Source organism: Phalacrocorax carbo, chromosome 8, assembly GCF_963921805.1.
Source record: "Phalacrocorax carbo chromosome 8, bPhaCar2.1, whole genome shotgun sequence".
Taxonomy (NCBI): Eukaryota; Metazoa; Chordata; class Aves; order Suliformes; family Phalacrocoracidae; genus Phalacrocorax; species Phalacrocorax carbo.
The window spans coordinates 23,143,653-23,168,598 of NC_087520.1; the positions used below are offsets into that span (position 1 = coordinate 23,143,653).

Genomic DNA, 24,946 nt, shown 5'->3' on the forward strand with positions numbered 1-24,946 from the left:
GCTGCTTTTCTTTTTGCTCCTCCTCTGGCTGATTGAGATTTCTGCAGAAACGCAAGGAAAGCCTTTGACTGTGGGGACTACGAGGGCTCTTTTACCCCAGAAGATCTGAGCATCCACTACAAAATGACTAAAAGCAAAGCCCTGGTTTTAGAGAATTTGAGATGGATGAAACTTGTGGAGCTGAATGAGTTTGGGGGAAAAAATCTTCAGCTCCCATGGTAGCATTAGCTAATGATGCTTAATTGGACTTGTGGTGGGCCTGGGCTGTGGTGCATTGTAATGCTGGCTTCTCTGCTTTCCCTGAAGGTGTAGAGGGCATTGTCCAAGCGTACTCAGCCTGCCTGCCCCACATCCGCTTCTACGGACCCACCAACTTCTCCCCCATCATCAACCACGTGGCCCGCTTTGCGGCTCAGGCCACCCAACAGGAGGCTGCATCTGTAAGTCCGTAAGATCCCATGATGTGATGGCAATCCCAATGGCTTTGGGCAGGCGAATGCAAAGCCTGAGCTTGATTTTGTGTCTTTTCCTTTGCTGTAGGCAGGGAGGCAGGGTCTTCCCACCAGGACCATCCCTGGGGTCCCTGGAGCTGTGGGCTCTCATTTGGCTGTTGTCATTTCAGACAGAGAGTGTAGAGTCATTGCAGATGCTTCTTAGGAAGAAAAAAACTTGACAAAAGTCAACAAAACTGCAGCTGTGGAAAATCAGAAATTACTGGGGAGAGAACTGAGATGAGGGTGGGAGATGCCATGAAGTGGCTGTCCCTTGGATTTTTACAGATACCTTGAGCAACGTCCCCCTATCTCAAGGAGATAACCCATGTTGGTCCCCTTATCTCAAGGATGATCAAACAGCCCTGGGAATGGTAGCAAGAGAGTTGGCTAAGACACTCAGTGGTGTGGAGCAGCTTCTCTATGGGAAGCAATAAAGCTGGCACCATCTGGCCCAGGAAGTCAACTGGGAATATCAGAGATACATAAAACCATGAATGGTGAAAAAGTGATTGATTTCTCCCTAATTCTTATGGGGAAGGCCTGCAAGGCCCCCCAGGCTGGGTGATGGGTATCCAACAGGCCAGTGTGCAGTGGAGTCAGGGAGCTGAGACCACCCCGGGATGGTGCCCAGGCTGAGGACTGTGAGAGTCTGGAGAGGGAAGGGGTGTACTCATGGCAGACCCAGCTATCAAGGGCCATTCACCTCTGCACCAGGGCGAGCTCAGGCTCAGGAGTCCCTGATGTGTGCCAGCCAACAGCTGGCAGGAGACGGGTAAGGATAACTTTGCTCTCTCCTAATTTTTTTCCTAAAATATCCTCTGCTGAGCTCTAAGGGGCTTTGATCTGAGGAGGAAACCTCTGTCCTTATGGATACGTGGTGAACAATAGTCCTGAGGAGTGTCGTCCTTGCTTTCAAAACAGCCTCTTGTTCCTGTGTGCTGCAGGACTGTCCTGGGGCAGGATGGATTGGACGGTTCTGGGTCCCTGGGGGACAGTAGGATGGTGATGCTGCTGCTGTAGCACAGGTGGGAAACATGAACAGGAAAGAGCTTGAGCATGATTTCAAACCTTTGGCTTATTTCCCTTCTACACACAACAAACAGCTGGGGGAAGCATTTCCCCCTCCTCCATGAAGATCTCCTGGGGAGATCTGGGGGTGCACATCCAGCCTTGCAAACAGAAGGAGAGAGCAAGCCCGTGCTGTGGCATAAAGCCTGATCCTTCTGATGTGGCTGATGGCTGAATCTGAATCCTTTGCGAGGAGAAGACCTTTCTGCTCTTCCCCTTAGAATGACTTTTTATATTTGAGGGGGAATTGCAGAAAACCACAGGATAGTTCAGTTTGATCATTGCTTTTCACACCACTTGGACAAGCAGCAGGCTCAGAGCCAGGCTTTCGGTTCCTGTGCAGTCACTCCAGCCTCTCAGCAGTCCTGGAAGTTCCCGTTAATTAGTCCATCAGACTGTTCACATCCATACGTCAAAAAGCTGCTCTTTAGCGCAGGGGTCCCATACAGTCATGCTCACTTGCACCAGGCCATGAGGGAGACAGTGCCAGAGTGGTTTTGGAGGGTGAGGCTGGTGGTTGAAGGGATGCCAGGATGCCCACGTGTGCTGGGAGCTGCAGCCATGGGTCCAGCCTTGCCTGTGATGAGCAGGGTGTCCTCTTAGGGGTGCAAAGAGCATCTGAAGACTGCAAGATGGAGCTCACTTGGGTCCCTGTGGCTGACTGTGGAGGATGGCAGGTCTGGACCCTGGTTTTTGCTGGCCAAAAGCAGCTCAGCTGGGGCTTCAGCACGTGTGTGGCAGGAGCTGCCTCAGGATAAAAGCTTCCCTGATTCCTGCCTGGAGCAGAGCTGGCTCATACCCAAAACCTCCTCCCTAAGGGGACCTTTTCCAGCCTTGCCTTGAGCGCTGTTGCTCTTCCCAGCTCCAGGAACAAGGAAATACTGAATTTGGTTTAATTCAGCACAAATCGAGGTCGCTTCTAATTTTTTTCATTTTCTCTCTCGGCGTCTGTGGGGGAGGGAGAAACCCACAGGCTCTGCACTGAGCAGAGGCACTAATCGTATGCAAATTGCACCCCTCCGTTGGCAATAATAGTTTAATCAAGGAGATTTTAAATAATGGGCACTAATAGTACCGTCAGAGGCAAGCCTGTGTTGGCTCGGTATTTTTTTTTGGCAGCACAAAGCATTATTGATGAGGGATCCTGCTCCCCCGGGGTCTTCTCCTCTTCCATCTCATCTTCAATGTGTGCAGCAAAGCCACCTGGACCCACTCTCCTCTTCCTCCTGCTCTCACTTGCTCCCAACATTTCAAATAAAAAAAAAAAATTGTAGTTTTTCCATGGCAACATGGATCACAAACACTGGAGCCATCAGCTCTTAAGGGATGGGAGGACTAAAACGTGTCAGGGTGGGGGAGGGGAGAGACAGAGGGATTACACATGATTTGACTCTCAGGGAAGGATTAATAAGCTTTGGGGAATTAACATACACCTTTCTAGCAGGATCCCTGCATCCAAGCCTCCCTTTTCCTTACTGCATGCTGTTTAATGCTGTCTAATCCCTTCAAGTCCTGCTCACACACATGAGCCTAATTGCTGATATTGTTAGCAAATGACAAGGAATCATCCCCAAAGCCCTCGGTGGATTCAGGGATTGGCTATTTTAACAACCAAAAGAAGAGAAAGGGGGAAGGTGCTTCTGGGTTGGTGTGCCGATGGAGACCACAGCCCAGGGGGATCCAGCCATGGGGCCAGCCTGGTCCTTGCCTCCGCTGCGCCGGTTGCGGCTCGGCAGACATGGCACCCCGGCTGGGTACTGCAGCTGGAGCCTGGAGGTGCTGCCAGCACCCCTGCCCCGCTGCCATTTACTGACACCACCAAAATTGTCATCGCTCCTTTGGGAATCTCCCACTGACACTCTCATGCAGCGCCCGCTGCTCCCTTGCTAGTAATGACACTCCCCATGAGCTCGCCTCACTGCAGCCCCCGGGGCTTTGAGGCTGAACCCCAGCATCAGCTCTTATTCCATTTGGCCTCTGAAATACCTTGTAATAAACATTTGATGAGCTTTGCTCCTCCCACCTTTTCCTGCATACATTCCAGCATTTTTCTCTGATCCTGTTATGGATTTCACAGAAGAAAGGGAACAATGGCTAATAGTCCTTTCCGGGTTTCCTTTTTTGACCATGTGCAGAAGCCAGGGGAGGAAGGGAGGAATCAGCTTAAAGTCATTCCCCTTATCAGCTGCTCTCCTCGAGGTTTTACTCTTCCTCCTGTACTGGTTCCCAGACAGGGACAGGCCCCAGTCACTTGTCCTGCTGCCAGCGATGACCAGTGCTGGCCACCACGTAGGAGCATGCAGGTCTTTACCCTCTAGACGCGGATGTTGAGGTCCTGCTCTTCAGCCCTATATCTCTCCATGATTTGCTCTGAAAAGTTCAGATTTAGGGAAAAACTAAACCCCTGGCAGAGTTCTGCAGGCAGGTCTAATGCATCAAAAGGGTTTGGGGTCGGGAAGGGGCTGCCTGCCTGCTCCGGCCTGGGAAAACCTCCTCACCTGCATCCTTGGGTTGTGTTTAAGCTCGACCCAGCCTCATTTGTACTTGGAGTTTAGCACTGGAGAGTGTTGAGGGAAGACGCTGCTTAGGGAAGGTTTCAGGAGACGCGGGTTGGAGGAAGACCAAGAAAATGGGCTTGGGGCTGCATTCCCTCACTTGCTTTTCCAGGACAGCTCTGCTAGTGGTTTTCAGAGGAAATGGAAAGAATGAGGAGAGGAACAAAGGGCTTTAATGCACTTAAGTGCTTGTTTTTTCGTCATTTCTCCAGCACACGCAAGCTGTGTAATGTGCCAAAATTGAATCATTACTTTCCTCTGAGGCAGAGGAGATGGGCGTTTTGGGGGTCTGCATGCCCAACATTTGTTGAGCTGGGTCTAGCAGGACCATCTGTCCATCCTCTCCCAGCTCTGTGGACCAGCCCCACTGCCCTCCTTTCCCTGCAGGAAGGAGACTGGGTGCCAGCGCCCCTGCTCTGGCATTCCCCCAGCTTTCCAGTGCCCTCTGCATCCCTCCTCGGTGCTTCCAAGACCCACAGCTTTGTACAGGAGATGGACAAGCCCTGAGCATGGGGTGGGCCCCACAGCCTGACACCGGATGCAGGAGATGCTCCCCAGTGGTGCAGGGGCGTGTTGGCGGGGAACCACACTCTGCCTCGCTCTGTGCGGGTGGGGGAGATTTCATCTCCCAACTGGGCTCATGTCTTAGCCCCAAACTGCACCTGGCCATGACACAGAAGCTCTGCACAGCTTGGGTTTTTTTCTGTCATTAAGTACAGTAAATCAGTAAATCAGCAAAATATTTTGGGGTGGGGGGTGGTTTGTTGTTTGGTCATTATCTTTCAAAAACCATAGGGAATGGGAGCACCTGAAATTTCTGGGGACTGCTAAAGTGGAGTGATGCCAGCTGTCCTGGGAAGTGGTGAACCTCAAGCTCCCAAATCCCATGGGGACCTGCTGACATCCCACTGGGTCTGACCCTCCTCCCTTCCCTGCACAGCAGTACTTCATCCTCCTCATCATCACAGACGGGGTGATCAGCGACATGGATGAGACAAGACATGCTGTGGTGCAGGCGTCCAAGCTGCCCATGTCCATCATCATCGTGGGGGTGGGCAACGCCGACTTTGCCGCCATGGAGTTCCTGGACGGGGACAGCCGGGTCCTGCGCTCCTACACTGGCGAGGAGGCCGTGCGTGACATCGTCCAGTTCGTGCCCTTCCGGGATTTCCGCAATGTGAGTGTGGGCAGCAGGGAGGGGGTTGCAGGCAGAAATGGGGTCTCAAGCCTGGAAATGACCTTGAATGTGGAGCAGCCCTGCTAGAGGCAGCTAGAGGCAAAAGGTAGAGAGCTGGCAGCCACCTGCCTTACCGTGACCCTAAATACTACATCCCTTGGCAATGCTGGCATGGACTACCTAAACCAGCACTGCAGGCAGAGGCACGCATGGGCAACAGTACTCTGCATCTCCGTAGCGTGCTCCATCTGAGCATCCCCGTCTCTACCACCCCTCCTCAAAAGAGCAGTTAATTATATCAGGGTCATAGCAGTATGGTGGGGTGGTACTGGGCTTGCATCCCTCACCACAGTCCCATGCTGCTGTCTCCCACTCGGGTCTCATCCAGCACCCATTCTCTGCCATGTGCTGAGGGCTTAACGCTGAATTTCCCCAGCTCTGGGGGTGAGCCGTGAGCCCCCCAGCCCCCTCCCAGTGTCTGTAGAAAGGGGTAATGCTAGCACTGGCCCTGCACATGTCCCCTCTGCAGGATGGCTTCCCACTGCAGTGTGTTGAAAAAAATTTGGTAAAAGAAAAAAGAAAAAGATGACAAAATGAGATGCAGCTCTCTGCCCATCTCAGCCCTGGGTTGGATGCTGTTGCTGGCACAGGACTGCCAAAGGAAGCAGAAGTTCGGCCTGTGCTTATCTTCCCTCTTTTTGCAACTAATCAATGTATTTCCATTTCACCTGCTGTTACTCAATACCTGGTCTTTCTAACCTACTGAGGATGTTTCCTTCCTCCCTGCCAGTGAATTATCTCCTGGAGGGAAGGTGTAGTACAGAATATAATCCCACGTGTATAAAATGCTGGCTGTCAGGAGACTTTAGGGATTATTAAATGAAATGCCTCAGTCTAGAGCTGGGGACAGACCAGTCACGTTTGCTTGGTCAGTCCCCTACGGCCATTCTTATGCCAGAGTTTGTTTCTTTTTGCCTGCAGGCCCCCAAGGAGACCCTGGCCAAAGCTGTGCTGGCAGAGCTGCCCCAGCAAGTCGTGCAGTACTTCAAGCACCGAAACCTGCCGCCCATCAACTCAGAGCCCGCATAGAGCTGTGCCAGGCTGTGCCCTCTGCATGTTGCCGAAGCCCGTTGGTCCTACCGAGAGTGCATGTTTCACATGCTTTTAAGAGAAGAATACCCTCCCTGCAACACTTTGTACTTCTTAATTTAATTGCTAAATTCTTAAAACTCATCCCAGCAGAAATGTCTGGATTAATTTTGTACAGCCCCGGACCAAGGTAACACTAAGCAGCCAGGCCATGCCCTGGTCCTGCTCTGTTGAGTCACTTTTCAGTATTGAATGTACTTTGTATAATTTCAGTGGAACAGGATACAATTTTTACAAGCAAAACTTGCTTTTTCCAAGCAATGAAATGCTTAATATATTATCATTCAATGGACTGGTCATTGTATAGTTTGTGTATCTGTGTTGTACCTGTACCCCGTCACACTCTGTTCATTTTTATACTGTGTACATGTTACATTTGTTATACTCAGGTTAATAAAGAAATTTGGACATTTAAATCAAGGGTCTCCTAGATGGGAAGGTCTGGGAGTGTGTGGTCAGTGGCACTGGGTGTTTGAGTCACGCTAACACAGGCTGCCCTAGTCCCTTAGCTGCTCACACTGCACTCAGTGTTTCTGCTCACTGTGCCCCGAGATCAGCCCCAGGCCATCAACAGCAGTGTGCCAGGGGATGATTTACTGAAGGTGGAAGTGAATACAGATGCCCTGGGGAGGGCAGCACCCCTTCACTCCCCCAGCTCTCTGTGCCCGCCTGAGCCAAGGGCAAGGGGCTGGTGTGCATGTGCACACATGCATGCTTGGGAAAACACCAGCGAGCCCACAACAAACTGTCAAAGGGCATTTCATGGTTCGCTGCTGCTTCATCTCTAGAAATTTTTCCAAGACTGAGTAACAAAAGCTCCCTGCTGCCTGGGAAGAGATGGGCTGGGTAATGAAGTCCTGCTCTCCAGCAGCTCCTTCGAGCTGCTCATCAGCAACGTGCTGTCTTCAGCACTAATTGCTGCTTTCTTCTGTTGTAACTAGATGACAGCCTTTTGAAGCTGGCAGGTATAAAGCTGAACACACTGCAGGGATCACCAGCCTTACTCCCAGCTCAAGCAGACCGTGCCCTGCGCAGTCCCACAGCTTGGCCAAAGCATGGAGCCAAAGCTGACAATGTGGCTGCAAGTCAGGTCCGAGCACGGAACTGGGTGAGGCCCCATCCATTGGGAGAAGAGGGACAACTCTATGAAACACTCCCCTTGCAAAGCCCCCTGGAAAGGAAAAAACCCCAACCAACAATACTCTTTTCCAAATGGAGAATCAGCCTTTGAAGGGTGGCTCATTTGAAAATAATGCTGTATACAGCTCAGCTTCCAGATCAAAGTCTGTAGCTCTGGAAAAAATAATTTTTTTTCTTTCCATAAGAGAACCTCACAGGCAGCTGCACTAGCTAGTAAACTCTTCTGCTAGTAGAGTGTTTGTGGGGGTTTGTAATTTTTTTTTTTAAACACCTCTCTGAAGCTTTAACTAGCACAGACAACAAGCAGTTTATGAAGCTTTAACTGGGGAGGGGATGAAGCATACACTATGCAGTCACAGCAAAGAGAGAGGCCTTAAAAAACAAACAAACAAAAAAACCCAAAACAACCAACCAAACCCCAACAACAACAAAAAATCTAAATCTACCACTGAATGACAGAGTTGCTGGAGCCAGCCGTCCCTTCTCCAGCATGTCAGCCCCAGGGCAAGGTTACTGCCACGGCTGCCATTTCCAAGAGGTGTGATTTATCCTCCATCCCTTGCACTCTTCATGTCCCAGCATGTCTCTCAGTGCACTTTATTTTAATGTCAGATGGCTTTTGACTGTAGAAGGTAAACGGGACCAACGGATGGAGTCACAAGCCATGACAGCTCTGCAGTTTGTTTACAGGGGCCAGGCCATGAGAACAGCAGAGCTGACTCAGTCTCAAAGGCTTGTGTGAGCTAAAGGTGTTCCCTAAGTCCCCTATTCCTGCTCTTCCAGGAAGAAGAAGAAAGCAGGGAGCTCTCACGCCTGCTTTTACCAAATTCCACTTCCTCCTGCCCATGTAGGGTCCAGCAGAACCACCAGCACTCTCTCCTGGTCTCACCTAAAGCCCCTGTGTGCCGCCACCACCACCCTATATGCCCAATCTCACTATAAATTTCTGTCTAAATCAGCCATTTTGACTGCAGTTGTGCAAAATGTCACTCAGGAAAATGGTCCCACCATGCTCACAGGCAGGCCAGGCTGTTCTGACTCTGTACAGATTATTGATCTAGCTTAATGCCAGCGAAGGACACCTGCATCTCACTCCAACTGCTCATGGCTCTTAAAAATGCAACTTTCAAGAAAAACAGGTGGGTTTTTTTTGTATACCACTTCCATTTCACTCCACAACCAAGTACGATGAAAGTCATCAAAAGCAAACCATTACAGAGGCAGAAAGAGATCTAACTACTCTCCACCTGAAACCACCATAACCAGGGTAGCTAAGAGAAGAGGCAGGAGCAACTCTGGAGCAAACACAAGAGGTGCCGGGCATCCCAGAAAAACAGGGGAGGAATTACAGTGTTTTTAAGGATCCGATTGTGGAACAGGACTGTGCAAACAGAAAGGGTATTTGGCTAAGGATAGCTGCAGCATGAGCATAACTCTCCTTGTTTCCTTTGGGAAAGTTCAATACTCAAGCTAAGGCATGAATCCTACTAGCGGCCTTCAGGTTTCACTGCTTTTATCCCAGATGCTCTCGTCCAAGTTACTTAGTGTCACGTTCAGATAACTGCCCTTCAGTACGCACACATCAGCTGTTTTCTCAGAAGTGCACGCACTTCGAAGCATTGACATAGAGCAGGACTGCTGTGAGGGAGACTGTAAAGAATTCAAAGACATTTCCACTTCTGAGCGGTTGAGCTGAGCTGTTCCAACCCACTGATCTCCCATTAGCACTGTTTGCACACAGATGAAAAGGACAGGCCCTCCGCTTTACTCCCTACTTCTTGCTCATGCCTGGCTCTGTGGTCCGTAACACCCATAAACATGCCCATGTAAGGTTTCTTATATCCAATACAACTGCAAAAACCACCGCAAAGGATGGTGGAGTTCTCCAGCTTCTGCACAGAGAGGTTTGGCTGAACTGGGGTATCCCACCCACTCTGGATTCATGGTCTTCAGGACGCTGCTGCAGAAAAGCTGAATGATCTGTCAAAAGCGCTGCTGCAGAAGCAGTGGCCTTTGAGCAGAACAGCCAACCGCAGCTCCTCCAAACCCACTCACAACAAGAGTTTCCCGTGGCCATCATGATATTTGTAGGAGGCTGGCTTGCACTTCTCCTGGATGGTGGTTTGAGGAAGGGGCTGGTTAGGTAGAGCAGAAATTACTTAATGGAATGGGAAGAGTTATGAATGGCACAAGCCGAGATAAAAAAATGCACTCAGAATGTCTTTAATCATGTAACACTAGAACTTCTTTACAGTGTCATGGCAATCTACACTTCACCATCTGCTTAATTTTTGTTCTGCCCCCATTTCTCAAATACAGAATAAAAATGACATTTTAAAACAGAACACATGACTGTTTCTACAAGACTTCACTGCTTCAAGTGAGTATTTTTTGCCTGTTAGTCTTGTATAAACTTCTTGGATCACTGGAATTCTTTCTTTCCGTGACAATTTTAAAATATAGACCTCTCTCCTCCCTATCCTCAGACCTTCATTACTTTACCAGGTGTGCCTTCTGTTTTAGGATGGCAGCCTTTCTTCCAGGCTCAGTATGCACCTCAGAAATGGGAAGTTGGGGAAAAAAAGAAGAAAAAAGAAAGATATAATGAGTTATTTTAGGAGTATCCGACTGTATTAAAGTTGAGAGGTTAGCTAGAAAGATTATATTTGGGGCAGAAGGATACATCAAGCATCCATCAGGGTTTTGGAAGATACTCTGCACTACATTACACACAGAGGGATTTCATTATGGACCATCAAAGAAGCTGTTGCTACGAAAGACAGAAGAGACGATCTTTCCAGTGGAATTAATAGTGCCTTCGCTATCCGAGCTGGACTCCGAATCACTGCTTCCTGAGTAGGCGCCCAGGCCAGGCAGGATCCCAATGCACACAGCTGCTGAGGGACAGTGGACCGTGGAGCCTCCCACTGAGCTGCTCCCCAAGGGAACACAGGAAGGCTTTTCTGAAAGAGAGGTACCTCAGTCAAAAATGTGAGCCCAGGAAAGTGCTTTTAATCACCCCAGGAACTGCTGCGTGTCATTCACCTGCTATTGCCACATCAGCAGTGGATGATTGCAGGATTTAATTAAAGCATAAGGCAGCTTTATGCTGCAATAAAGCTATTCTGACAGGAAGGACTTGCTACCTCAGGGGATTTTTTTTTCCTCATCACTAGTTTAAGCCCAGCTCTATGCTGGCATTACAGATTTTTATTCTAAAGTTGTCAGTTTGATGCTTGTCAAATACCAAACCCACTAAATAAGAATAAATAGCTCTGCTTTGTGTACTTGAGTATTTTTTTGGTGATATAAAAGCATAGTTAGGGAAAAGTTTTATTCCATTGCTCTGCTAGTCAACATCTCCCATCTTCCACAGCTAATTAATTCCAGTGTTCTGAAAGTTTACTGAACAGTAGATTCAGGAAGTGCCTTGGGTTGTCATTACACAATTGCAGCTCACCCTGTTTGTGTCAGGGTATCTTGACAGCAAGTCAGTTGCAGCCCTGACAGCAAAGACTAAAAAGCAACTTAATTTTTCTCCTAGTTCCCCATAATCTCCTGAAACAAATTGGTTTCAGGATGGACAAAATCACTTCATAGCACAAAAAGCTAATAGTGGAGGTATATAAATACATCAAACACTGCTGTGAAGAGGAAAGGGGTGATCTGTTCTCCATGTCTTCTGTTGACAGGCCAAGCACTAGGCTCAAAATGCAGCTACAGAGACTCCTATTAGTTATCAGGTAAAACTCTTTAAGGGTAAAATCAGTTAAGCATTAGAATAAACTGCCTAAGGATGGTCCACAACCTCTATTTGCAGATTAGACAAACATCTGTTAGAAATGGTTTAGGCAGAGGGTAGACTGATGACCTGTAGAGGTTCCCTCCAGCCCTATTTTCTGTGCAGGCTGTCAGTGCCTATAGTAACCACTTCTATTGCTTTAAGAGAGAACACGCCCACCGCAGTCTGTGCTGTCTTGTATAATGAAGGAGCAGAAAAGCAAATCCTCTATCAGATTTATCACCGAGTCAGTTGCTGTTCAGGTGAGAGACAGACAGCTTCCCACATGCACATTCCCACAAATCAGGACATACCTTGATTCTTTTCATCATGATCAGCATCTAGTTTCAACCTCTTCACACTGTTACCACCATCTGAACTGTGGAAAAAATAAGAAAGTGTCTCGTTCCTCATAAGCAACCACTTAATTATGGTGAAGTTAAAGTCACATCTCAAATGCTACAGCAAATGCCAGCAGGGGCCCCTGATGACCATCACCACTTCTAACTGCTGCTGACTGGGACTCCTCGGGGAACATGCAGGATCCTTGAAAGAGCCAACACCTACACTAAAAGTATTGCTTGTTAACCTGGGAAACAGAAACATGCCTCTGGCAATCCAAGTCAGACCTCTTACACAGTAACCCTGAGCTGCCTATTCAGCTGGAAGTACCCCACAGCAGATCAGGAATGCGCCACCCCACAGGACCACAGGCCTGCATGTGTGGATGATTACCACACTTGATGGCGTGACACTGGTATCTTTTCCCTTCCAGTGTTTCCTTCCCTTCCTTCAAGCACCTAGAGAACCTGTTCTAAAACATCTAGAAATCTTGTACCCAGTAAGAAGCCCAGTAGGTTCTACAGCAATTCACACACAGCTGCAGTGTCTGAACTAAAAAAGAAAGGGGTCCTTTTTGCATCCAAAGTAGTGTTGGAGAAAATGAGCATTACTTGGACTACTAACTCTTAAGAACTTCTGTAGCTCTTCCTTATCACCACCCAGTTTCTTCCCCCCCCTTGCATATTCCCAAATCCTAAGCCATCCACATAAACAAATGCTTCCCAGCTTCAGCTGTGGTGAACTGAAGTGATGAAGTATGAGCATTTTTATGCATTAACTCTTTCCTGCCCCTGTCAGAACGTGCAGTATGGATGAAAGGTTATTCTGTGCAGGGAGGTTCTAATAGTAATACATCCTTTACAGGAAACTACAAAGCTCAGAGAGCAGATGCTGCACTCACGCTACACTTGGTTTTGGCCAGTTTGCAAAAGATAAGACAGCAAAAATAGAAGACTGCAAAGCAAGTCTGTGATGGCACTGATATGTCAGTTAAGATGCTCTCTTCAAATAGATGCCATCTGCAGGCTTTAGATCTGCCATTAACCACATGCCAGCTCCTTCTCTACATCCTACTGGGTTAAGTACTAGTAGTTACAAGCAAAAAACCATTGTTGTCTGCTTGTTATCAGTTCAGGGTTTCTCTTCTCTGCCCTCCAAAAATCAAAACAACTGCCCAACTCCCCCCTTAGGTGGTGGAAGCGCTCACTTCAGCTTCCAGACATGAATTACTGCTGTACTTGGAGATAAACATCACCCTGCAAGGTACACTTCTATCTAATTCTCTGGGTCAGATTCAAAAACACTGACTGAACTTCTAGATGTCAGTAATCACCTTAAGTATTAGACAATTCACCTGTGGGAAATAATCTGGCCCCACGTGCCTAGTTTCTCCATAACCTGCAGCACACAGCAGCTGCATTTGCAGGCCAAGACCAAAACTGCAAACAGATCACAAACCCTGCTACCATTGCCCTGGGATGGAAAGGGTGTGGATGCATCAGTGAGGAACAAGTTTGCCTGATGCCTTCAGGATCGAATTGGTATACAAAGGCCTTTTCTTGTAACTAATGTCTCACCCATGCTGCCTGCAGTAGCAATTAAAACAATCCATTTTAGACACAGATTCAGGCACAAACCTGAATTAAATTACGAGTGAGGTGACACTGATATCTACAAATAGAGATATAAAATAGATTCCCCCTAGATCCCCAAGCAGGGTTGCCCAAGACTGGCAGTCTCGAATGAAGAGTCTACCCACTTGCTTTACACATACTTACCTATTTGAATTGCTCCATGTTTTTCCCACAGTTTGTAAGAGCCTATAGAAACAAGGCTGGTCTTTTCTTATACCTCCCCCCTTTTTCTATGGGGCTAAGGTTCACACCTCACTCTCTGGAGGCAGTTTTGGCCTGCCTCCCTTTACACTGCTAACTGGATTCCATTCCTCATGAATTTAGAGGTGTGAAACTAACCTTCTGTGTTTCACAGCTCCTGCCAACAGCTTTGCCTGAGAGAATTTGTTCTTGTTTTCCACTGACTTCATGGGCAATTTCTTCTCAGTTTCCTTCTTTGGATCCATACTGACTCCCACTTTGGTGAGAGTGCTGTGAATTAAGGGTTAAGGATCAACCAGGAAGGAATGGAGAGAACAGACACTTCCTCTCCAATACATTTAGCTGGCTCTGCTGACAGCAGCAAGTTCATTCACATATTCTGTCAAAATAAACTTATTTGTAATGACATTCAGCTGGCACCTTTGGCCAAGACAGAAGAGACTTCACTCTCTGGGTTTGGTGCTTTCTCAGGTATCAATACCAGCTCTCCCTGTGAAAGCATCCAGGCAGCAAACCAGGAGCTGCTTTTCTGAAGTCAGAAAGGCATGACACACCCAGCACCCATAAATATATCCATCCTCCTGCCTTTTCCCAAAGGTCACAGAAAAGCAAAAAGGTCAAACTGGGGTGGGGGAGAGAAAGAAAGAAAAAGGCAATGCAGTACTTCCCCCTTCTACGGGGATCAATGCATTTGTAATTCAAATTTGCTGCTTCAACTCCTAATCCTTACAAAAATAACCCTAAGTAGCAATATGTGTAGGCTCACTTCCACTCCTCAAACCCTCCTTTTGCTGAGCCCAGCAGACTTCGGCCTACCAAAGCAAAAGGGCTCAATTTTCTGTTTTGGTATTTATCACTCGAACTTTTCAGCTCATATCTTTGTAAGGGCCACACGCTATTACTGCCAGTTTGAACAGCAACCCCAGGAGGAAGGAGACAGATCTGATTAAGGTGCATGTGGTCCAAGACTGTCCCAAAAAGACTTGACTACACAGAAAAACTAGGCAGCTTAAAACAGTGTTAACAAGGTGGGATGCAGCTGAAACCTATAATGAGGTGGAGAAGCAGGTTCTCGGACAGGATAAAAAGGAGCTTGGTCTGTTATTAAGGCACACTCACCCTGCACACGCAGGTGTGAGCAGATCTCCTGCTGTGGCAGAATCTAGTCCTGACCCTGATAACAGTTAATGTCCAGCTGTATGTGATGACTCAAAGTCCCCTGTTTGTTAATGAGGTGCCAGTGGAGTCACAAAAGCTTCTGCAAAACTTTTGAACAGCACATAGCAAAGGCAACTCAACCTAATTTAAAAGGGTATTTCTTTATAACCCTAAATCTAGCTTTCCACCAGTTTCTTCTCTGACTACAGTTCCACTGATCAGGTGCCATAACCACAAGCTGGAGTTTCACAGGTGCCCCGGTTATTGCAGACAACTATTGGATAGTGAATTTCACATCAATGGGACGATATATTTGAAATCATAGGGGTTTTTCCCCACTACTGAACATCTGCAAATGAAAACCTCTTACACCTTCCTTTGAAGTGACACCCTCAAAGTCTCCAACCACTTCACAATAAGGAACGGCACCTGAACACTCCTAATTTGATCTGCCTAAGAACACAGCAGTAACCCAGACCACTCCCTACCTTAATAGAAAGTCTCAGTCAAAACCAGACTGTTCATTTATTTTTTAAGATGGCACAGGAGTGCCATCCTGTGGCTACCAGAAGCCACCTGAAAGCTCGTTGTGTCAAACATGGTTTGATGTTGCAACACACAATTCCACACACTGCAGTGTTCAACTTCCACATATAGGTTCATTACCTTGTTATATTCTAATACTGCACTACAAAAGCCTGGCTGAGGAACCCAAAGACTTTTTTAAAAGAAAGATACCAAATTACAGGCTTTTCACTTCCATCCAGGAGCCATTCTCCTAACACTCCTCAACTACCTGAGACGCAGCACATTTTTAAGAGATTCTATAGGTACTGCTGCCATTAGCAAATGTAACGCTATACCCAGCCAAAAAGTGTCCCCTCTCAGGAAGGCTACATCAGAAATAAACCGCTCAATCTTAAATATCAACTGCATTTTAAAAAGCTGTCCTACAGTAAAGCCTGCTTCTTGGAGGGGGACTTCTCCTACATTTACACAGGATTTAAGACAAGAGGATGTTGTTGTTCAATACTTCTTGGAACTGGCTTAAAAAAATAACTGTATATCTGAAAATCTTTAAACACTGTCAGACCAGCAGAGTCTTGATAGGGTAAGGAGCAAAAAAACCTAGTTGTTCATGTAGGAGGAAGTAAAATTCCCATGCATCCATGCATATGAATTTCTTATGCTCAAGAGCACATTAAAATATTCCAAGGCACGTTTATCCTTAAGACATATGATTTCATGATTGCTCAACCTAAAAAAATAAAAAAAAAGCTCTGTACTTGAATATTGACATAGGTTTTATCATTAAATTAATGCCTCTTAGGTAGCTTAAATTGGATGTCATACCAGGAAAAAGACCAAATAATCAAATCCACTGAGTTGACATTCCTCTTATTAGCTGGGAAGAGCATTTGAACAGTACCTATAGATCCAGCATGTTTACCTGTAGTGACAAAACCATTAATAACAACCTGCAGATGCAAAAATATCTTTTGCATTTTAAAAGAATACCACCAAAAATTTCAAATGCAGATGAGCCATTTTACAAGTTGCTTTGATGTTGCTTGGAATATTATAGTTGAAAAGAAAAAAAAAAAAAAGGGAAACCGAATGGACAAAACCTCTCAGTTTCTCATAAGACTATAAAAACATTCTCCTTCCATCCACCCCATCAGCAATGAGTTCTACAGTTTAATTTACAGCAAGATTTTATATACAGAGCCAGATGGTATTACTAAGACTGCAAAGACTTGAGGTTGGATGGCCTGTATGTCTTGAACAAGCCCTGCTCAGTAAATTCAGGGATCAGTGTGTTATGTGGCTAATTCAAGACAACATAAGCTTCCCTCTGGGCTGGTATGGTTCACCCCAGACATATGTCACCTAACTAAAGCTGTCAGCTGCTTCCACAGCACAATCTTACACTGTACATCCCTGCACCAGACTTGCAAGCAACCAATACCAAAACTCAATACATCCCATGAACATGCCATTATTAGATCCAACAAGTAAAGAAAATATTCCAAATCCATTCAATCAACTACAGCCTATTTCTGAAGTAAAAGAAAAAAAAACAAACCCAAAACTATCAGTATTGCTTTTTCATAAAGGCATTACTGAGATGACTTAGATGCTTTTCACAGAACACATACTCAAGCTGTAAAACATTAACTAATACAAGGTAATGCACATCTTTGTAGCATTGGCACTATTCAGCTTTATTTACTGACTGGTTTTGGTCACCTCCTTGTGTCCACAAACTCCTTCATTTATACTAAAGCATCCTGAGAACTTGTGCTTTTTCTTCAGTGATGACTTAAAAGCAATGGTTTTCATTAGGAGACAAAGATACCATAAGGTTCTGCACAGATTCAGCGAACCTCAAAAAACCCAATATCTAGCTTAGCTCAGAAATCCTTATATCATTCCAACGTCCCTTGACTGGCACTGCTCAGAGAGAAAAAGCATCCTATATTATTTTCTAGCACATCTTCATGAAAATTTGTCATTTAACAGCAAAGCCAAACTGTCCTGCTTTTAGTACTGTCTAGAAGTCTGTATTACCCAAAGAAGCTGAGTCTCCATGGGCACTGACTTCCCAGAAGGAAGTCAGTGCACGTGCACAGATGTATTTAATTTTGTATCCTGCAGTTATCAGCAAGGAGAAAGTAGTTATATACCTCAAGAATAACAACAGAGAGCAATTCAAACATTATTTCAAACATTATTTCAAACAGATATGTTAAAAATAGCCAATACACAGTTAAAAACAAAAACAAAGAAGAACATTTAGTTTTCAATAAGACAAAAGCAAAAGATTAGAAGTAATAGGCTGGTTTTCCTTTACATTCTCTTTCTCTGTTTAGCTATGGTATTTCATGCCCTTAATAACAGGGGAAAAAAAAACAAAAACCCCAAACAATGGGGAGGTGTAGAAGGAAAGAAAAGTACCAGAGATGTGGGGGTCGATGGGGTGGAATATCAAACATTACAGTGGGAGATCCAAGCAACAATGAAAACATTAAAAGTCTTCATTGTACATGTTCTGTAAAGCAGGTTTATAGACAGAATGTCAACGACACAATAAAAATATAGCCCAGTCTCTTATCCTCCTCTATATAACTGCCAGCCATTTTAATGCAAAGGATATTCTATATTCGTTTAGTTCTTTCAGCTCTTCTTCTCTTCGTTGTTTTTCTAGTAGCTCTTGCTGCCGAGAAACCTCATCAAGGAAATGCGTCTCATCTTCATCTAAGCCTCTGACCATATTTTCTGAATAAAGAAAAAGAATGCATATTGATATACTAAAACCACTTAGGGAGCAGCCATTTGTTTTGCGTTACTTCACAACTCTCTTAGAACATTTTCGAATTATTTCAAACTGCCCCCATAAGTGTAGATAAGTGGTCACATCTTGCATATGACGTTTCTAATGCTGCTAAGGTAGAACAATTTGTAGAAAGTCACTGGGGATGCGGGGAGCAGAGCCCTGGGTGACTGAGTGAATTGGGTACTCCAGCAGGCACACTGTTGTGCCAAGAAAAAGGTACGAAGCTAACTCCATAAGATATCTGCTGGATTCTGTAATTAAGGAATAAAAATGCTTCCCAGTTAATGATACTGCATGCTAACAAGCCAAAACTCTTACACACTCAAGCACACAAACAACAATAAACTAACACAGTTTGAACACATTACAGAGAAAAGCAAGAAACAATTCATAGGAAGGCATGAAATCCTATTGGCCTTGCTGATATAATTAAGGAAAATTGACCAAGTCTTCACACAAGCAGCCTTTCTGCAGTTCTGAAACGCCCTTTGGAACAGATTACACAAAAGAAGGAAAACCACATTAAGCAATGATGTATTTGGTTTTTTGGCTTCAGACACTGAGTTTAGGCCTGCCTCCTCAGAATCTGTTCTTAAACCAACCAATAACTGGAAAAAAAACCCACATTACTTCTCTCCATAAATCTTGCTTCAAAATAGGAAGTACATTTTCTTAAAGCAAACAATTAGTAACTCAACTGAGATTAAGATCTGTTTAAAAAAACCCCACATGTAGAAGACAATTCCTAACTTCTGCACAAAAATAAATTATTTCTAAACATGCTACCCTACTTTAAGGAAAGTATACATTAGTGCAGTAGGAAGGTCTTATTTTCTGTTCAGGAAACGTTTAATGTCTCTCAATAAAATTATTTCATTAGAAAGGTAATAAAAAGTTTTTTTTTTTATAAAGACCAAGTCTTGCTGTTTGTAGTCATCCTCAGAAATCTTAACCCAAACACCACCTTTAGTCTTCATTAGAGTTTAATTCTGCAAGAGGATTTTTAGGCTTTTACATGAGCTCGCCATATTTTTTTTAATCTTCACCCACATAGTCAAGTCCTACTGACCTTAATGTCAAGCTAAGAAATCCATTTACACTGATAATTGGCAAGCTTTGGTCTTTGAGAGAAAAGCTCTAGAAATCAATTATTATTTGAGGTTACTTTTTAAAGGCTGATCCCTACTCTTTCCAACTCTAAGAATGCAGAGCTCGTTTGTAAATCTTTAAACAGTAACTTGTAGCATTCACTACTACTGCTGAGGGCCCCTTCAAATAGACAGCAAGAGTAGCGAAACTCTGGACATTTTCTGAAGCGAGTGACACAAGTTACTTTCATTCTCTGCCTGCCTGATCTGCAAACTAAGAGAAGCAGCCATAGAGATCCTCATGGCTGATGTTATTGAGATTCCCTACTAAATAGTCTGCAGTAGGTTTTGTTCTCCTGGTTAGCAGGTATCTGTTATTCCACAAAGCTTGCCTTAAAAGCAGCACTGGGTTACTTTTAGGTTACTCCCTCTCAGGGATGCCTCTCATCCCAGTACATTGGTTTACAGGTTTCCTGCCTGAACTAAAGGGAAGACGTTGCAGATCTAACATAACTTGGCAAAGGAAGCAATTCATTTCAACAGCTATTAGAAACCTTTCCCATCTAGACTGAGAGCAGTCAGCTTCCTGGTGGCTACTTGGACAAGAATTGTTTAGTCACATCACCAAAGATGACTTGGATCAAAAGTTTGCTGAAGTAAACCAGAAACTCTTCAGCTGGAAAGAATCCTGTAGGTACAACTGGAGACTTTATTGCATTAATGCTGCTATCTGTATTTTCCACCACTAAATACAAGAAAAAACTTAAGAGACAGTGAATAACTTCCACTTACCCTTACTTTGGTTACCATAATAATTCAGAAAGGATTTTTAAAGTTGCATTTCAGAGAATACCAGTATTATTTTTCATTTAAAGTGCTATAACATCCTATAAAACTACTTCACTTTGAAAATGAAGATATTCTTTCGATGCTTACCAAACCTGTTTTCTATTCCTCCAAAATTCCCATGGATAGAAAAAATATTTATCAACATTTTAAGGCAAATTCAAGCATATCGGGACAAATCTTTTCACAAGTGGCCAAACTGGGCTGAACTCTGATGAGGTAAACTAGTGGTCCACAGTCCACCTGACACAGAGCTTTAGGTGGTCAGTTCCTCCCACTTACCTTCTTCTAAAGAAATTTGGCTGCAGGAACAATTCTAAAAGCATGTACTACAAAACAGGAAAGGCAATCATGGTAATCAGTAATGCACTCAATAGCATCTGCAGGGGCAGGGAGTATTATCTAACAGAACTCCAAGATTGTGCCATAGTTAAAGATAAAACATAGTTTTGTTGCATTGCAAATACAAGAGAAATTCTACAGAGAATCCAGTTACGCAAACTGGAGCTTAAAGAACACAGTAGTTTGAGGGTAAGGCTTCCAGCTAAAGAACCAAAATTGATCAGAACCCACCTTAAAATGGAGTCCCACAGTATCATCCTCACTTCTCTTTAGATGGAGCCAATAGCTCCCTTTTTCCCAAAATGGTTGACTAATAATTTTCTAGTTCTCATTATCATCTTTGCACTCAGCAGCACATATACAGGTGATACAATGCAAAGGATTTTTCTATAAAACCAGAAATTCAAACATCAGTAGAAATTAGATTTCCATTTCAACAGAAGAGTTAAAGATCTACTTTTTGAATCAACTCCTGTTTGTTTACTTCTTCCAAATAGCAATCTTGAGCTTCAAATCACTTTTGTGTCAACTAATGACAGCTTGGAAATGTAACACCTGCTGGAACAGGATTTCTTTTTATTGATTCAAACAGGACGGTCTTGTGTTAAAGCATGATTTCAAGAGTCACAAAGCCACAACACACTTCCACTTTTCCATGGATTGGTATCAGGGCTTTTTTGATTTCATGTGCAAAACAAGCCTAGTATCGTTCCTGTACCGTTACAGGAATGCAGCTTCATAACTCCAAGCAACTTTTGAATTTCACATGCGTGCAGTGCTGTCTCAGTGCCCAGAGCAATATGTTATCTGCAGGAACATCTACCATCCTTGAAAAATACAAGATTTCAATAATACTTTTCTGAAGCCTCTGTTTACCTCCCAGAGAGACAGACAAGACACGCGGGTATGTCCCTTAGTCATATGTTGTGTACAGCTGTTGCACACTATACATGCATTTTGCTGGGTTTCAGTTCAAAATAGTAACTGCTAGTGCTTACTGAATTTAAATTGCTCCTCAAACTCCTGCTGCTTCTTTTCTCTCTGTTCCTGAAGTCTTTCATACAACGAACGTGGGTCATATGCCTCCTCTGGGCATTCTGAAAGGAAGAAATAAATCAGAAAATGAGACCATACATTAGAAATACCAAATTGCCAACAGTTCCCAGTTTCTTTATGTAAAAACCTTTTGAACTTGTAGAATACAAGCTATCACCTTTTATTTCTGTTTTCCACAAAAGTGAAATATTCTTGGATCTCTTTCCTGTAATTATTTAAAATCTAATCCATACCTTCTGGATCTTCAGGTTTTCGGACCTTTTCCCATTCCTCTTGCCTTCTCTTTCGTCGCTCCTCTAGCTCCGATTCAGATACAAACCTCTTGTTAATCACAAGGTCAGCAGTACCATCTCCCCCATCCATTGTGGAACAGCCCGTCCTAAAAACACAGTATGAAAGACACCAGGGGCCTGATTTCACTTGTCAGCGCATGTGACGTTACCACACTCCCTGGAAAACAGGCCCACCACACTTATAGTAACTTCAGTACTCTAATGACCACTACATAGTAAGTACTGATTAAGACACCCGCTCATGGCATAACTGCTGAGACTAAAATCACCAACTATTACTCCTTCTTCACTCTTTGTCATAATTATGTCTGTCCTGTTAATTATCCGCCTCAGGCTGCTTTTCTAAAAGTCACGTTTCAGTGCAATTTTGCCCAGCCCACCTTGGATTTACCTTGCTTAAATAAATAGAGCATTTAAATTAAAATTAATTAAAATCCCCACACCTACACTCACATCCTTTTATTTCAGTTCTTACACTTCTTACCTCTGGAAAAAGGATCCAACACTCTGCCCTCATTTTGCCTAATTTCTTTTTGCCCATCCTGTGAAAACTCAAGAAAGCTTGCCTGTTTTCAATTATTTGAATACATATATTTATAAGTGCTTAACAGTGAGATTTCAGAATTTAGCAACTAATCTCTCTAACCTTCCAAAGCATTCTGCACCCTTTGCAGCTCTGGGGAGAGCTAGGCTTGAACAGATGATGTGGAGAGGGCTGTCTGTCAGGGTTATACAGAGTTTAAGAGGTGAGTGAAAGAGGGAATTCCCTTGGGCTAAAACAGGGCTGGCATTAGAAAACAGGAGCAGCACTTGTGACCAAGTGAGCAGAGCCCTCCTCACACAGCACACCTGCCCTCTGCTTTGAGAGATCCTCTTGCAGAATACTAGCCAGGCACCCATGGCAGTACTAGGGATAGGGTGGAGATGCTCCAGGGAGTCATCCTAGGAAGGAAACTCATGGCCTTGACACCTGTAAGCCCAGGGTGAAACAAACTGCTTGTACTAGCCTTAAGAGGCTCCTTTCAAGATTTATTCTGCCAACTCCATGCTACAGAATGAAGCACTAATGTCTAGTTTTGTTTCTTACATCAAGCCTGTATAGGCAAGTACAACATAAACATAACATAAACACAGCTGTTCATTTAAAGTCACGCTAACCTCTCTCGTTTTTCTAGTTTCTTCTTATTTCCTTGGTATAACTTCAACATGTACCCCAGGGACTACAGATGATTTGCCCTTGCACTGTCAAATATTATTCATTTAGGTTCTCACCCTGCCTGCATTTCACCACTGCAAGAGAACCCCGAACACCACCTTCCCAGTGAGGGAAGGAGGCAGTAACCCAAATAATGAAAGGAACCAGCTTATCATCCTTCTTTCAAACCACAAGGAACCACTCCTGCAGAAAGCAGACTCCCGCCATCCTTACAAAAACTGCTACTTTTGTGGGGTATTATTTGCCCTACAAATGACAAATTGAGGTCTCAGGAGAAATCCAGGTTAGAGCACTGGACAAACATGTGTTACAGCAGGATGCATTCTTAAGGTGGGAATTATCAAAAGAAGTCAAGACAAAAGGATTCTCTGAAGAACATCTAACAAAAATCCACCCTAAGACACATCTCCTTTCCAGAAAGCATGGAGCACCTGCTCTTTGAGTGTCATTTCCAAAAGTGGTTCAAGATGGAAACCTACAGAGATGAAAACCAAATCTCCCTCCTGAGTACAGGTCCTAAGCACAAGGCCAGCTTTCCTACCCCAGCGCTGTACAAACAAGATACAAGTGGAGAACCAGGTTGTCACCTTGATCCATCCATTTAGAGAGTAAACTAAAGAGTTTTCAGTGAGTGCACAATATCATCTGGGGACAAAAGCCTTCAACAGCAAGCCATCTGCCTTCTTGTTCAGCCAGTTCACTTAGACAATATATTTTAAGATATCTGTAGTGGATTAAGGTTTGATTATGACTTGACATACAGCTACAGTATTTTCAGTGCAATGCTAGAAAGTGGCATCTGGTGAAACACATTTCCACAAATAATAACTTCACCACATCCTGGGCCATAAAGATGGGGGGAAAAATAAAATCAAGCAGCACTGCATTTAAGTAAACTCACACTTACAAAGTTTGCTAGTCTTGTTGAATTCTGTGCACCTCGAATGCACAGAACACCTTCCAGACCAGACAAAACACCCATGTTTTGAAACTGTTCCCTGCTCACCTATGGTTTTTGTCTGGTGACTACATTTGAGTGAGTGATACACTGCCACTCTAAGTGACAGGAGTACATGTCACCACTGCGACCCACACGTTTTGATACCAAGATCAAAACCATAGAACTCCCCTGCCCTTGCCATCACCTAGGCTAGGTGATCTAGATAACAGACCTAGAGTAGAGATCGGGTCGTGGGTGCCAGTGTGCAGCTCCCGGTACATTCAGACCTCCGTTAAATAGCGGCCCCCTCTACCCAGCCCTGCCCGAAGCTCGGGCAGCGCTCCCCACACCGCCGCAGCGCCTCAAATGAAGCGCCGCACACCAGCCCGGAGCCGGCCTGCAGCCGGCGGTGCAGAGCCGCTCCCCGTCACGCCGCGGGCAGCCGGACACCTACCACCAGCACTAGGTCCCGTCAGTGCCTGACTCCGCTCGGGGCGGGCGGGCGAGCCTTCCCGGCGCACGCCCAGGCCGGGGCCCGCTCCCCGCCCGCCGCCGAGCCCTCCCCGCCACCGCCGCCCCCTTTCTCCTCCCTCCCTCCGGGAGCGGCCCCTGCCCGCGGCACGGCCGCGCCCCAGCCCGCCGCGCTCGCGGGGCCCGAGCTTGGCCCTCTCGGGCCCAACCCTCTCCGCCCCAGCGCCAGAAGGGCCCCACAGCACGACCAAAGCCGCGCTCACAGAGTCCCCACTCCAAGCCCCGCCACCACCCTCTAAGGCTCGGGCCGCAGCTGCCACTACTGCCACCACCTACCGCGACCGCCGACCCGTTACAGCGCGAGGCACAGCCCAGCCCAGAGCGCCGCCATTGAGCCCCTCTCCTAGGCCCGCCCCGGTCCAGTCGCCCCGCCCCTTCCGCCCACAAGAACCAACCGAGCGACCTCTTCCTTAGGCGGTTCCCCCCACCCAGTAGCCAATCTCCGCTGCCCTTACAGGATGCAGGGGAGTGCGCGGGGCGGCCGCCAGCAGAGCAGGCGCGCGGGTGGGTTGGCCGCCAGGTAACGTCAGGGCGGTCCCGCGGGGCGATTGGGCGAAGCGCTGGAGCCGGCGGCGGAGCCGGAGCTATGGGCGGGGCG

At 45.6% G+C, this 24,946-nt stretch overlaps 2 protein-coding genes across 6 annotated transcripts in view; one reads left to right on the forward strand and one right to left on the reverse strand.

The window, feature by feature from the left end:
- The window catches only part of CPNE2 (copine 2), a 59,331-nt gene extending 52,472 nt beyond the window's left edge, over positions 1–6,859 (forward strand). For 3 of the 4 annotated variants that reach the window (XM_064459106.1, XM_064459105.1, XM_064459104.1), the window contains exons 14-16: positions 307–440; positions 5,058–5,294; positions 6,276–6,859. In XM_064459106.1, the coding sequence (XP_064315176.1) occupies positions 307–440; positions 5,058–5,294; positions 6,276–6,383 (479 nt within the window). In that variant the 3' untranslated portion in view covers positions 6,384–6,859. The remainder of the gene's footprint in view (positions 1–306; positions 441–5,057; positions 5,295–6,275) is intronic. The other variant, XM_064459107.1, reaches the window with a different exon arrangement.
- A 2,931-nt stretch (positions 6,860–9,790) lies between these two features.
- Positions 9,791–24,715, reverse strand: PSME3IP1 (proteasome activator subunit 3 interacting protein 1). Of its 2 annotated transcripts, none has more exons than XM_064459109.1 (7): positions 24,625–24,715; positions 21,602–21,747; positions 21,311–21,409; positions 17,856–17,978; positions 13,680–13,812; positions 11,679–11,743; positions 9,791–10,546 (listed from the first exon to the last, which is right to left on the reverse strand). In XM_064459109.1, exons 2-7 carry the CDS (start codon positions 21,729–21,731, stop codon positions 10,329–10,331), a joined length of 768 nt encoding a protein of 255 aa, XP_064315179.1. In that variant the 5' UTR covers positions 21,732–21,747; positions 24,625–24,715; the 3' UTR covers positions 9,791–10,328. The 2 variants fall into 2 exon arrangements, with proteins under 2 accessions (XP_064315179.1, XP_064315178.1); XM_064459108.1 differs by having other exon boundaries at positions 13,680–13,808; positions 17,852–17,978; positions 24,625–24,710.
- Positions 24,716–24,946: the final 231 nt, after the last annotated feature.

Coding starts and splice junctions, on each gene's coding strand:
- PSME3IP1 (XM_064459109.1), bottom strand. CDS start 21,731: ATGGATGGGGGAGATGGTACTGCTGACCTTGTGATTAACAAGAGGTTT. Junction 11,744..13,679: donor GGAGCTGTGAAACACAGAAG/GTTAGTTTCACA, acceptor TTTTTTCCACAG/TTCAGATGGTGGTAACAGTG. Junction 10,547..11,678: donor TCATGATGAAAAGAATCAAG/GTATGTCCTGAT, acceptor CCTCTCTTTCAG/AAAAGCCTTCCTGTGTTCCC.